The 14,361-nt window shown below is 42.8% G+C and overlaps 1 protein-coding gene across 1 annotated transcript in view; it reads right to left on the bottom strand.

Moving 5' to 3' along the window:
• LOC134226002 (PHD and RING finger domain-containing protein 1-like) overlaps window positions 1–14,361 on the bottom strand; it is a 34,248-nt gene continuing 19,887 nt past the window's right edge. Inside the window, exon 6 of the mRNA XM_062706511.1 lies at window positions 1–775. Within this exon, the coding sequence (XP_062562495.1) occupies window positions 632–775 (144 nt within the window). The 3' untranslated portion in view covers window positions 1–631. The remainder of the gene's footprint in view (window positions 776–14,361) is intronic.

The following is a 14,361-nucleotide window of genomic DNA, read 5'->3' as shown; positions in this document are numbered from 1 at the left end:
TTTCACTTGAATATCATTACTCTGTATTAATGATGAAATGTTTGTTTGTATAATAAAAATAAAATTTATAAATTATAACTTACGCTCCGTTGCTCCACAACTTAGGACTATCCTACATACGCTCGATTTATCCACTCTTTCACTTACACTTTTCCATTTGCACATTGCCTTTTACCGTGCACAGCTGAGTTATTCTATAATACAATTATGTAGATCGTTCAGCTTTCCTGGAAACGATTTTGCTGCACACTTCCTGCCATTTTTGTTTTGTTTCTGCTCTCAGAGTGATACGCTTCACTTAAATACTTGCAAGTTTCACCTGAGACACTAATTCACATCATGTTCCCTAAAACACGTGTTGCAACATCTTCTGAGACCTCCACAACTTCTACCTCACTTAGTCTCGCAATGCCTTTTAACCTTAACGTAAAGATTCTTCTTTCCAACAGTAGTGCTGCTTCTGCTTTTTCTCTCCCCCTCAAAAAAACACCGGAGCACCGCCGCCATACGGAATCACGCGGGACAACAACAACACTCAACCACCCGTTTCGAGACCGCACGACACGTCCTCCCTCCGACGACGCGTAGTACAACTCTTGTTCGCGAGACTTCTCGTTCGCGATCATTGTTCTCACGTGACCGCCGTAGTGGACGACACTATCGCGTTACCACTGTGGCCAGCGATGCGTCGCTTCGCGATCGCTTTCTTCACGTACGCGGCAATCAGGTTCTGGACCTTGACCGGGTTGATCTCACCGGAGCGACTGTGGCATATCTGAAAAAGTGGAAGAAAAAGTGAAAATTTAAATAATTGGTACATAAAAAGCTCAAACCTAAATGTTGATTCGTCGTTAAGGCAGTAACTAGAAAAAAAACTGCTGTCCAACATAAATGGTTGCCAAAAATTCGCGCGTGCGACGCTACTATGGCGAGGAAAGCCCTGCCAAGAAATGGCAGACGCCCGGCATACTGGTGGAGTGCCGAAATCGGAGCCCTACGATCAGCCTGCCTTAAGGCTAGACGTAGGACGCAACGAGCCCGCACTGAGGAGGTAAGAGCGGCTCGCCGTGAAGTGTTTCGAGCTGCGAGATTGGCCCAATAAGGCCGTTAAGAGCAGCAAGAGAGCGTGCTTCGACAACCTGTGCGAGGGTGCCAACGCGAACCCATGGGGTGACGCCTACAGGATTGTTCTGACCAAGAGCAAAGGGGGCTCTTCACCCCTCGATACTGTGCGTTGGTGACACTGGACGTGAAAAACGTATTCAATAGCGCAAGCTGGGATGCCATCGCGTCAGAAAAGCGTTCCTATTACCGCAGGAGTCCCGCAAGGGTCAATCCAGGGCCCGGTACTATGGAACCTGATGTATGATGGGGTACTGAAGCTAAATTTCCCTCCTGGTGTGAAGATTGTCGGCTGTGTAAGATTGTGCAACTGTCAAACACGCACCAAAGCGCTCAGTTTAAATTTTCTTGTATGATGTAGGAGGAATGACGGCTTTGGCAGGTTTTGTTCTATTATTGTCAGGGGGGTTTTTGTTGACCAAATTTTAAGAAATTTGGCCACAATATTCTTCGATATGTTATGATATGATATGACATTTGATATGAAGTACTAACGATCGGCTACCATCAATGAAAGTGGCTCTATAAGGTGACTCGGGGAGGCACTACACACCGTGTTATTTTTCCTATCTTTTGTCTCTTTCTAACACTGTCACCTCGTAATTTTGGAGTGGCGTATTTCGGGTTTCAGTTGTTTGATGTAACTGTAAATGTATCAGCATGTAGATTGCGAGTAAGCACGCGCCGGTGATACTTTTTCAAAATCATATTTGTTGTAGAAAAAAAATTAAGCATTAATGATAATCAATAGTATCAATAGAATTGGCAAATTGCTGAAGTGTTTCCGAATCGATTGATAAGCAAATGTCAAAAATAAGATAAAGACGCTATTAGCGTTTGAAATCTATCATAATTTTTGTGACAGTCTCGAATTTGGAAATTTCCGTTTAAACCCTGTATCTGAGTCTTCCCCTTAGAGTAAAATCAGCAGTGATTCAAATCGTTCGGGGCTGTCAGTTTGAATATGAATCTGAAACATTGAATTTCCCAGCAGCTGTTCTAGATTCAGTTTTTATACCAGTCAACTGTCAAAAAAATAAAACTGGTATAACGCTCCGTTCTGTTTTCTGCAGATTTGAACCACGATTGAATCACGAGATTCAAATATTTTTCAATTGTTTTGGTGTATGGATGCGTCATTTTATCTACGGATCAATCCACTTTGCAATTCCGGCGCCTTTCTTGGCAGTAACATAATGATTTCAATTAATTGAAAATTTGAAAAACATGAATAGAACACTGCTGGGGAAACCAGCGAGTTTGTTCTATTTTGCTCCAGATGCAAACTAGAATAGTGGTCGAAAATTTAGAATCAAACTGAATCACTCCTGATTTCACCCTTAGACGGTCAAAAAATCTGTAGCAAACATCAATACTGACGCCATACATTTTTTTCAGTCATAATGCAAATCAATTGTTTGCATGATTTCTTTCCGATACTTGCTTGGGATTCAACTACCGACGTTAGCGTTGCGCTTTGAATAAAGTTCATCTCGGAACCGATTTCTTTTTCAATCAACAGGAAAAATACAAAATTAGTCTCGCGGGAAAATTTTATGTTGTGTCGACAACATCCAAATCGTTGCAAACGCCACATTAGTGAATAAATTGCTGTAGCAATCTTCCGATGACAGCCTATGCTCGGACCGGCACTAATGCTATGATTCCGCTACCGATGCCAAACAATTATGCTTGTTCTATGAAGAAAGTTCGTCTAATATCAACATTCTCAATCACCAAAACCATACAACTCCGAATTACGCTAGAAATGAAATCACCGAAGAATTTTCCAGTTCCTAACGGTTGCACTTTAGGAAAATTATTTCAACTTAACCTTCCTCCCAAATATAATGATGGTCCTGAAAAGAACCGATTAATTGCCACTTATGTGCCTTATCAGCAGCCACTAGGCTGCGCGACCGCCATCCGATGATTTGGCTCAACGAACGCCGTCGATTGCCAGATCCGCCGAAGATGGGACACGGATGAAAATGATGTGCTGCTGCTTCCACGACCGCCACCACCACACCGCTGAGACAGACGTTGTCACGGGGACCGCTTCTGGACGCCTGGTCCGCTCGCCGTGACATCCAGAATGAAAATAACGCGCGCACGCGAAACACGGGGCTTTTTATACACAGGAAAAAAGAAGCAGTGGATCAAAAGGCCCGTACCTTACTGCAATCTGATGTCCGTGTTGGGGATTTATGAACGGAATTGAATTTTTCACCCAGTTTGGAAAGAAACAACATTTTCAATAGTTTAACGTTGATAATCAATAGTATCAATACAATTGGCAAATTGCTGGAGAGTTTCTGAATCTATTGATAAGCAAATGTCGAAAATCCATCGAAAGATAAAGACGCTATTAGCGTTTGAAATCTATCCTAATTTCGTGACGGTCTCGAATTTGGAAATTTCGGTTTTACACCCTGTATCTGAGTCTTCCCTTAGACGTAGTTTACGTCAAAAGAGGTCCGGAGCAAGATGAATACACCACTAGGTGTTCCAATCTGCCAAATTCACGATTCAGCCATCTTGGATTTTAGTATGGGAGAGCCAGCCGGTTTGTTTATGTTTTGCACCGAAAATGAATTTTTCACCCCCGCCTTCTTCTCTTCCATAAACTGGACAGGTTGAAACACCTTGCTGTGTATTCATCTTGGTCCGGAGGTTCCAGAACCTGCAAGGTGGTCAGCTGTAACATTTCCGGTAACTCCGCAGTGTCCAGGGATCCAGGCGAAGACTGTCCCTGGCGGCGATTCTTTAACGAATCTATGATAAAAGGTCGAAAGACAAAAGGTCGAAAGACAAAAGGTCGAAAGGACAAAATGTCGAAAGACAAAAGGTCGAAAAGACAAAAGGTCGAAAAGACAAAAGGTCGAAAGGACAAAAGGTCGAAAGGCACAGAAGTTGAACGGGACAAAAGGTTGAACAGGGCAAAAGGTCGAACGGGACAAAAGGTCGAACAGGACAAAAGGTCGAAAAGGACAATAGGTCGAAAGAACAAGTTGATAACAAGTTGGGTGTACTCCAAAATAATGTATGAAATGCATTTAACTTCAAGCAGAAATAACACACTCATCACATCAATCAAAGTTGAAGAATGAGCAATTTCCAAAGAAGTAATTACTATGAAACAATATTATGAATATCTAGATAGTTCTGTTAGAGATAACAAAGCTTGTTGATTTAGGAAACAAATAAAACTTGTATTGCGCGAGACAGAGTTGTCCTATACAGTTTGCAAAAAAGTTGCACTTTTATTTAAAATTATTTTGAGCAATTAAATAAAATCCATTTAATGAGTGCAAGATGCATATCTAGGTTTTCTGAATGTCACTTCGATTTGTCAAAATAGGGCAGTCCGCAGCCACGCATGCGCACGCATTGAAAATACACCGGCGTTTAATATACGCCGGTGTATTTGATGTGCGGCGTGTACCATTTTGACAGATCGAAGTGACATTTAGAAAACTCAACATCCATCTATTAGCTGTACTCACAGAATGAATTTTATTTAATTGTTCAAAATTGTTAAAAATAAAAAGGGCAGAGTTTATGCTAACTGTGTAAAGCAACTCTGGAGAAAGATTGACTCTCTCCGTTTCAGTTCTCTGTCCATTTTGACCTTTTGTTCTTTTCGATCTTTTGATCTTATTGATCTTTAGTTTCTATCGACCTTTTGTCCCGTTCGACGTTCTGTCCTTTTCGACCTTTTGTCCCGTTCGACGTTTTGTCCTTTCGACCATTTGTCCCTTTCGACCTTTTGTCCTTTTCGGCCATTTGTCCCTTCGACCTTTTGTCTTTCGACGTTTTGTCTTTCGACATTTTGTCCTTTCGACCTTTTGTCTTTCGACCTTTTGTCCCTAACCCTCTTTAACGATGACTTGGATCCACGGGTGAGTGGGGGAATCGGATCGGATAGCAAAGAGGACGCTAGCCGAGTCTGATAAGATTTGTACCGGATCCTGTGAGGTGTTTCCAATATCCCCGGTAATGCCGATTTCGACACCAGCATTGGATTTCGATCCATCCGTGTATCGATTTTTGTGATAACCATATGTTGTTCCGAGTAATTCAGCCACAGATTTGCGGAGTGCGGCTGTTTAAGGCTGTTCGGCCACATTGAGAGTTGACGTAAAGTCAATGTCAACTTCTCTCCCCGAACAGCCAAGATAGCTGTGTGGTGTCGGCAGCCAGTTATCTGGCTAAGAATAACGCTACGGATTGCCTGTTCCGGTGGTAGAAGTCCACCATACAGGTGACCCCAAATTCTTGGTGTGATGCGGCTTTATGCTTACCGTGCCTACGAATGAATGGTTAGGGGTTCTAAAAGAACCTAACCGCTAACGGAGCCTGTGAAGCACCAGGGCACCCTTCACAGTATCTAGCCCTTACTGCGCTAACCGGAGCTATGGCGTAGTTGACTTTTTGCTTCTCCGAAATAATCGGCTACTCTTATTCAATCTCAACTTGAGGTTAAATAAGGGTGGGATTATGAGCATGTTTTTATTTAGTTTTTCAACAAATTGTCACCTATATGGATTCGCTTTATGCGTTATACACATTGTACTCTGTGTTTCGTCTTCGACTTTCTTGATAAGATACCAATTTGGTTTCATCGTTGCTGTTCATATTAATGCTGAAGTTGTGGAGTGCATTATCTTAATTTGCAATGGCTTCAGTTAAGATAGCTCAAATCAATCTTCAGCATAAAAGAACAGCAACGATTAATCTTTGTAGACTTATGCAAAATGGCAAATCCCAAGTGGCTTTGGTGCAGGAACCCTATTTTCGCAAGGGTAGCTTCTACCTAGGTAACCTAGTGAACCCAATTTTGCTGCTTTCAGTAAAGAAATGGCAAACTCTCGATCAATGCCGCGTGCATGTGTGCTTGTTAACAATGCTATTGTTGCTACACTTATCTCTGAACTAACAACCAGAGATGTATGTGCTGTCACAATTGATGCAACTGGCGGAACCCCCGTCAGGAAATACGTCTATTGTTCGGTTTATTTACCACATGATGAACCATCCCCTACGGATGCTTTCAAACGAGTTGTCATATATTGCACTTCAAAAGGCCTTCCGCTAATTGTCGGCAGTGATGCTAATGCTCATCACATCATCTGGGGTAGCTCGGATATCAATCTGAGAGGCTCCAGCTTGATGGAATACTTAAGTAGTACCGAACTTAGTTTACTTAACATAGGCAATCGCCCAACCTTTATGGTATCTAATAGAGCAGAAGTGTTAGACATAACCCTTTGCTCCAATAGAATCAGTCACGAATTGACGAATTGGCATGTGTCAGATGAGGAATCGATATCTGACCATCGCTACATCTACTTTGATCATTTTAATGTTACTTCGCAGACCTTGCGTTTCAGAAATCCCCGTTCAACAAACTGGGATCTTTACACAGAGTTGCTCTCTACCAAATTTCATGGATATCTACCTTCTATAGAAACTCCTACCGACTTGGATGATGCAGTTGATACTACAACGTTGCACATCGTGGAAGCTTTCGAAGAAGCTTGCCCTTTACGTTCTGTAAAAACCTCAAAAGGAACCCCTTGGTGGAATTCCGATTTGGCAAAGCTAAGGAAGCAGTGCAGAAGGAGTTGGAACAGACGCCATTCAGCAGGGACGGATTCCTTCAAGTTGGCTCGCAAAGCTTACAAGAAGGCTCTACGATCTGCTGAACGATCCGGCTGGAAAAACCTTTGTGCAAATGTTTCCAATTTGAGTGAAGCCAGTCGATTGAATAAAATTCTTGCGAGATCCAAGGATTTCCAAGTTGGCGAAATTCTCAAGCCAAATGGCGACTACACTTCTTCTGATGAAGAATCGTTAGAACACTTATTTGATACGCACTTCCCTGGATGTGTCGATATAACATCTTCGGATGATCCTGATGTCTTTTCATGTAGCTATGGGTCTTGGGCTCAAGCACGTAGAATCATAACTACTGAATCGATTCAATGGGCACTTAATAGTTTTGCTCCTACAAATCTCCAGGGAGGATGGGATTTATCCTGTTCTACTTCAGAGAGGTTTTGAACATATCAAACATGTTTTGAAAAAGCTTTTAGTATGCAGTTTTGCTACTGGGTATATTCCCATATCCTGGCGGGATGTCACTGTAAAGTTTATCCCAAAAGGAGGACGTGCTTCGTATGAAGAAGCAAAGAGTTTTAGACCCATCAGTCTGACCTCATTTCTTCTGAAATGCTTAGAACGTATTATCGATCATCACATTCGCGATGACTGTTTGGCAAACATGCCTCTTCATGTTAATCAACATGCTTACCAATCTGGAAAGTCCACCGTGACTCTTCTACACAAGGTTGTGTACGATATCGAGAAAGCATTCGCTCAAAAGCAATCGTGCTTGGGTGCTTTCTTAGATATTGAAGGTGCTTTCGACAACGTGTCTTTCGATGCGATATTGGAAGCCGCACGTTGTCATGGGCTACCTAATATTATTACCAAATGGATTCACCAGATGCTTAAAACCGACATCTCTACTCGACATTACGTCAAGCAGCGATTAGGAAATTAAGTGTCTGCGGATGCCCTCAAGGGGAGTATTATCTCCACTTTTGTGGAATCTCGTTGCAGATACGCTATTGAGGTTACTCAATAATGGCGGTTTTCCTACCTATGGATTTGCCGACGACTATCTTACATTGATAGTGGGTTTGTGCATTACTACCTTATTCGACCTGATGCAAAATGCTCTTCAGGTAGTTGAAAGTTGGTGTCGCCAATATGGCCTTTCGGTCAATCCGAATAAAACATCTATTGTTCTTTTCACGGAAAAACGTAATCGTAATGGTATTCGTCCATTACATCTTTTGGTTCTGAAATCAATGTAACTGATCAAGTAAAGTATGTGGGTCTAATTTTGGATTCAAAGCTTTCCTGGACTCCTAACATTGAGTTCAGAATCAAAAGGCGTTTATGGCTCTCGGCCAATGCCAAAGAACCTTAGGTAAAACTTGGGGTCTTAAACCCAAATATATCAAATGGATTTACACAACAGTTGTACGACCAATTTTGGCTTATGGATGTCTTGTGTGGTGGCAAAAGGGGGAAGTGAGGACAATTCAGTCTAAATTAGGCCATCTTCAAAGGATGTGCCTAATGGCAATGACTGGTGCGTTCTCTTCAACTCCCACGGCTGCTTTCGAAGTTCTCTTCGACGTGGCCCCACTACACATACATCTCAAACAAGAAGCATTTTCTTGTACTTACCGACTATGGGTACTCGGTTTTATGGAAGAGAATCCTGTAAACCGCAGTTCTACACACACTTCGTTGTTACCGCTTATGGTTAATTGGGACAAAATTGTCCTTGCTCCAAGTGATCTCACACACGTTAGTAGTTTTCCTTATAGGACATTTTCAACACAATTCCCCTCGCGGGATGAGTGGACATCTGGCTATTTGGAGAGAAGTATGTCGGACAGCATTGTTTGTTACACTGACGGCTCCCTCCTCGAAGGTAGAGCAGGTGCAGGCGTCTATTCGCGTGAGCTGAGATTGGAACAGTCACACTCACTGGGTACACACTGCACTGTCTTTCAAGCGGAAATATTTGCCATCATGTGTGGAGTGCAATCTGCACTGCAGCAACGCATTATGGGCAAAGTAATATACTTCTGTTCAGATAGCCAAGCTGCTATTAAAGCTCTCGCCTCGGCCAACTCAAGGTCGAAGTTAGTAATCGCATGTCGAACTCAAATTGAGGAACTGAATTCAGTAAATACTTTACACCTTATATGGGTACCTGGCCATTCTTCCATAGCTGGAAACGAATTGGCTGATGAGTTAGCTCGTAATGGAGCATCGCATGACTTTATTGGTCCTGAGCCAGCTATTCCAATATCCAAGTGTTGGGTGAAGCTTTTGATCAACTCTTGGGCTGTCACTCAGCACAAATGGCATTGGAGTAGTCTGGATTCATGTCATCAAACAAAATTGTACATCCGGGAGCCATCTCCGGTAGTAGCAAGCTATTTAGCTAATCTGTCTAAACAGAATTGCAGTGTCTTAGTCAAGGCCTTGACAGGTCACTGCCGACTGAACTATCACATGGCAAATATTCAACGCGTTGAATCATCTGTTTGTGATAGTTGTGAATCCGATTATGGAACTTCTTATCATCTAATATGTAACTGCCCAGTCTATGCACAATTGCGCTTCCAAATATTTGGTAAACACTTACTTAGTGAAATTGACTTCAGAAACCTGAACCTTCAGAGTATTTTGTTTTTCATAACCCGTTGTGGTAAGGAGCTATAAGCTCTTGTACGCTAATGCGTTGTATGCCCTCTTCAAGGGCCCTTTTCCAAACATTCCCTTTGTTCTCCCATCCACATTCCTTTCCTTTTGTTCACTTCCTTTTCCGTCAGGTGTGTGATGAAAAAGGCTGTGAAGGCGATGGCACAAATCTCCCAAATTGAGGTGAACGTGCCCCTGGAGCCGACGTTCTGATACCTGATACCCGTTCGACGTTCTGTCCTTTTCGACCTTTTGTCCCGTTCGACGTTTTGTCCTTTCGACCATTTGTCCCTTTCGACCTTTTGTCCTTTTCGGCCATTTGTCCCTTCGACCTTTTGTCTTTCGACGTTTTGTCTTTCGACATTTTGTCCTTTCGACCTTTTGTCTTTCGACCTTTTGTCCCTAACCCTCTTTAACGATGACTTGGATCCACGGGTGAGTGGGGGAATCGGATCGGATAGCAAAGAGGACGCTAGCCGAGTCTGATAAGATTTGTACCGGATCCTGTGAGGTGTTTCCAATATCCCCGGTAATGCCGATTTCGACACCAGCATTGGATTTCGATCCATCCGTGTATCGATTTTTGTGATAACCATATGTTGTTCCGAGTAATTCAGCCACAGATTTGTGGAGTGCGGCTGAGTTATCGCCAGCACGGAAGTTGTCCTTGATGTGACTGTCAATGTGAATTTCGGCGGAAAGCCATGGTTTGGGCCCATTCCATAGAATCTTGGCAACAGGTGGAATTTTCAGCTGCGTGATAGCCTCGAAGAATTGTTCGCTCCGTCGTTGTATTCGTGTTTTGCGAAGTAAGTGGTTTAGCCTTGCTAGACAGAGCTGCGGCTCTTTTGTAAAGAGTAGCCGGAAAGGTAGGATACCAGCCTCTACACAAGCAGATTCGGCTGGAGTTGATGAATGATGGGAGAAGACATGATACGACCCCCATCAAGTCCAGCCGAATATGCTTGTGTAGAGGCCGGTATTCTTTGAGAATTTCCTTAATGTCCTCATTGTTCAGTACGGATTTTTCCTTAAAAATTACCAGATAATGATCCAAAGTTGTTTTTTTCCTGGTCCTACTTCCGATAGCGACCCCGACCATCAACCAACTCACTTCAGAATTATATTTTATTGACTCAACAATTTATAGAGCCCAGTAGTGCCTCCAATTTACCGACAGACTCACTGCATAATTGGATTTTTCTTAATTTGAATAGGTCCGATGTCGACTTCGGTCATCATCCAACCCACTCAAGAGTTAGAGTTTCCTTGATGCGACCAGGTCCCCTAGCGACTCCGATTATCGATCAACCCACTTCTCAGTTGAATTTCTTTGAAGTAACAGATCCAATGGTGTCTTCAAACCATTGACATACTTCAGAGTAGAATTTTTCTTGATCTCAGTCTCAAAAAAAAATTAAGCCGAATTTGCTTGTTTTTGACCGAAGAAGTATATTTTACATTAAATATTTTAACGCTATACTAGCTTCCAATGTTTGTTAGGATAGGTCCGATGGCGGTTTGGACCATCAAAAAATCTATTCCAGGAACGGTTTACAAACAGGGTTATGGTGATTCCTATCATCGGTCTACTTACGTCAGAGTTGGATTTTTGAACATCTAAACGACTTTGATTTGGCTGATGATATTGCTCTACTAGCGTATGGCGCTCTGATATGCAGAGTAATAGATCAACCAACTGGTCGCAGTGGAAAATGTACCCAACAAGGAAAAAAAGCTGAACGACCTGGGCGAACGCTCCTCTGCGGCGGGTTTCACCATCAACGTCAACCAGACCAAATCGTTGGATGTCAGCACGAACAACCCCTCCAACTTTACGGTAGCCCGGCAAGCAGTGGAGAATGTCTAAAACTTTTAATAACTTGGCAGCCAGTTAGCACCGGACGGTGGAACCACAGACAAACAGACGTAACACTGAGGAATTTCCCATGGACTATGAGCTCAACGATCGTTTTAAATTCAACTGCTTGCGAGTTTCACATCCAGGGGCGCGCGCATCGTATACCTTTGTATTTGACATCTCACACTAGCGCCTTCTGTTGACATTGTTATACTAAACTTTGTTTCGTATAACATGCACGTTAGGTGGTGGTAAAATAGCTGGGCGATGGATTTTAAAACAAATTGTTCTAGCTGTTACGTCTGTTTGTCTGTGGTGGAACCATGATCGACATAGCACTAAATTTCGAAAATTCAACTCTGACGTGAACTCTGTGTTGTTATACGCCAGTGAGACTTGATGTGTATCAGCAGAGATCACGCAGAAACGGCAAGCACAGACAAACAGACGTAACAGATTGAAAAAAATCTGAAAAATCCGTCGCCCAACTCCTCTACCATCATCTTGCGAGCATTTATACGAAATAATGTTTCGTATGACATTGTCACCTGAAGGCACTGGAGAGGAATGCCAAACCCGAAGGATCACGACGCTAGCGCCTCTAGTTGTGAAATGCACATTCAAATAGAACGTAGAAGTCAAGGTCGATGGTAACCCAGGTCAAGGCTAAAGTGAGCAGCCACCTAGGATGGAGATCTTTTACGTTGGCTATACACTGCTAGAAAAGTTTACACATAAAAGACTTTAAAGCACAGAGAACAGACGTTCATCTTCATTCGCGTGGTTGTGTAAAAGTTCGTACTGGTAATTTGTAAGTAAGTCGTTATGCCTCCGTTGCGCGGTGCTAGTGTGCTGATGAATATGGTTAAAATTTGCCGTGTTTTGCTTTTTGGCGCTGGTGTTCATTCCTGATTGCTCCTAGGTGGCAGCACTACATTATTTGTGTAGTGTATACCAACGCCATCGCTTAATGAGATTGAGTTTTTATGTCGGGCAGCCTGCGTTGGCGTACGATTTAAATCTTTACACACGTTTTAAACGAAATTTTGTTCGAGCATCCATGTCTGTTCTCTGTGTTTAAAGCACAGAGAATAGACGTTCATCTTCATTCGCGTGCTTGTTTAAAAGTTTGTACTGGTCATTTTGAAGTATATCGTTATGCCCCCGTTGCGCGGTGCTAGTGTGCTGATAAATATGGTTAAAATTTGCCGTGTTTTACTTTTTAGCGCTAGTGTTCATTCCGAATTGCTCCTAGGCTCGCTCCTAGGTGGCAGCACTACATTGTTTATGTACATGTATGCCAACGCCATCACTTAGTGAGATTGAGTTTTTATGTCGGGCAGCCTGCGTTGGTGGCGCTGAGGTGCGATTTAAATCTTTACACACGTTTTTACCGAAATTTTGTTCGAGAATCCATGTCTGTTCTAAATCAAGACAAAATTTTCAAAACGACTTATCTGCTTTTGTAAACAAAGATTCAAACGACGATTTGGCGAATCTGATAGCTCTCCCACGCAAACCAACACCATCAACAGGTAGCGGACACCTTCACCTACCTATTGGTGGTGTTGGTTTGCGTAGGAGTGCTATCAGATTCGTCAAATCGTCGTTTCAATCTTTGTTTACAAAAGCAGATAAGTCGTTTTGAAAATTTTGTCTTGAAATAATGTCTGTTCATCTGCATAAATGGGCTTCCAACAATCGTGCATTGCTGGAACGGATTCCAAAAGGCGATCGTGACGAGCTGGTTAGCATCGACGATGAAGGCTCTAAAGAAATAATAAAATCGTTGGGACTGATGTGGAATCCAATTTTGGACGCATTGCAATTCATCTCCATTCGAACAGTGTTTGAAACCAGTACAACCAAGCGAAAAATACTGTCGCTTATATCAAGAATCTTCGACCCCTTGGGTCTTGTGGCGCAGGTTATCGTGATCGGTAAACTTTTACTGAAGAGCATCTGGCAGGAAGAGTTGGAATGGGATGAAGAGCTCAAGGGAGATGGTGATGGATTTGGTGATGCAATATTAGAAGCTTATGGTGATTATACAATCAAGCCATGTGGTGAATTTCTAATTCACCACTCGGTTTTCTATTCCTATTCCTATTTTCTATTCCTATATATGGCTTTGTTGTATAACCACCTTATGGTGCCTGCGTGTACATCAGGTCGATTGTACCTGGTCAAGCTGCAGTAGTGAAGTTATTGTGCGCAAAATCGAAGATCGTTCCGAAGACTGTATTTACCATACCAAGAAAGGAACTTCTAGCAGCTCTTTTGCTGCACCGATTGGTGAAGAAGGTACTTGCAGCATTAGCGTTGTGCTTTCGAGACATTTTCTTATTGTCGGACAATCAAGTGGTGCTAGCTTGGCTAGCGAAGAACCCGGAACATTTAGAAGTGTTTGTTCGGAACCGGGTTAGTGAGATTAACTCTACTGGACATCAATTTAAGTGGAAATATGTGAGTACGCTGGAAAATCCAGCCAATGTAGTGTCGCGCGGCCAATCTGCCGACGCTCTTCAAACGAACGATCTATGGTGGAATGGTCCGTTGTTTTTGCGCAGTGAAGATTATCAGATGGTGGTCCCGAAACCACTATCCGAGGAAGATGTTCCTGAGTTGCGACAGACCACTGTATCTTCTACTACCGATGTTCTACAAGTACGAGTCTTTCAGGAAGCTGCAGCGAGTTCTGGCATACGTCTTGCGTTTTTGCCAGAATGCCAAGAAGAAGGTGCATAACAGGAGAATCACTGCGCGATTTCCCACCTTTCTGCAAATGCGCCACTCGTTGAAGGTCTTCGTCAGGGTGATACAATTACAGCATTTTGGTAACGAGGTAGCCATCATCAAGTCCGGTGAGTACTGTAAAAGATTCAAAACATCAAATCCTTTTTTGGACGATGGAATGATTCGTGTCGGTGGACGACTACGACATTCAAGTTTGCCTTATGGTGTAAAGCATCAATGGATCTTACCTAAGAACGATGAAACCGTCCAACGGTTGATTCAAACTGTACATCGAGAGAACCTGCACATAGGACCGTCGGCGCTACTCGCCCAGCTTCGCCGGCAATTTT

Source organism: Armigeres subalbatus, chromosome 1 (genome assembly GCF_024139115.2).
Source record: "Armigeres subalbatus isolate Guangzhou_Male chromosome 1, GZ_Asu_2, whole genome shotgun sequence".
NCBI classification, from domain to species: Eukaryota; Metazoa; Arthropoda; class Insecta; order Diptera; family Culicidae; genus Armigeres; species Armigeres subalbatus.
The sequence above is the reverse complement of the archived record's forward strand: the minus strand, read 5'-3'. Positions and strand labels throughout refer to the sequence as shown.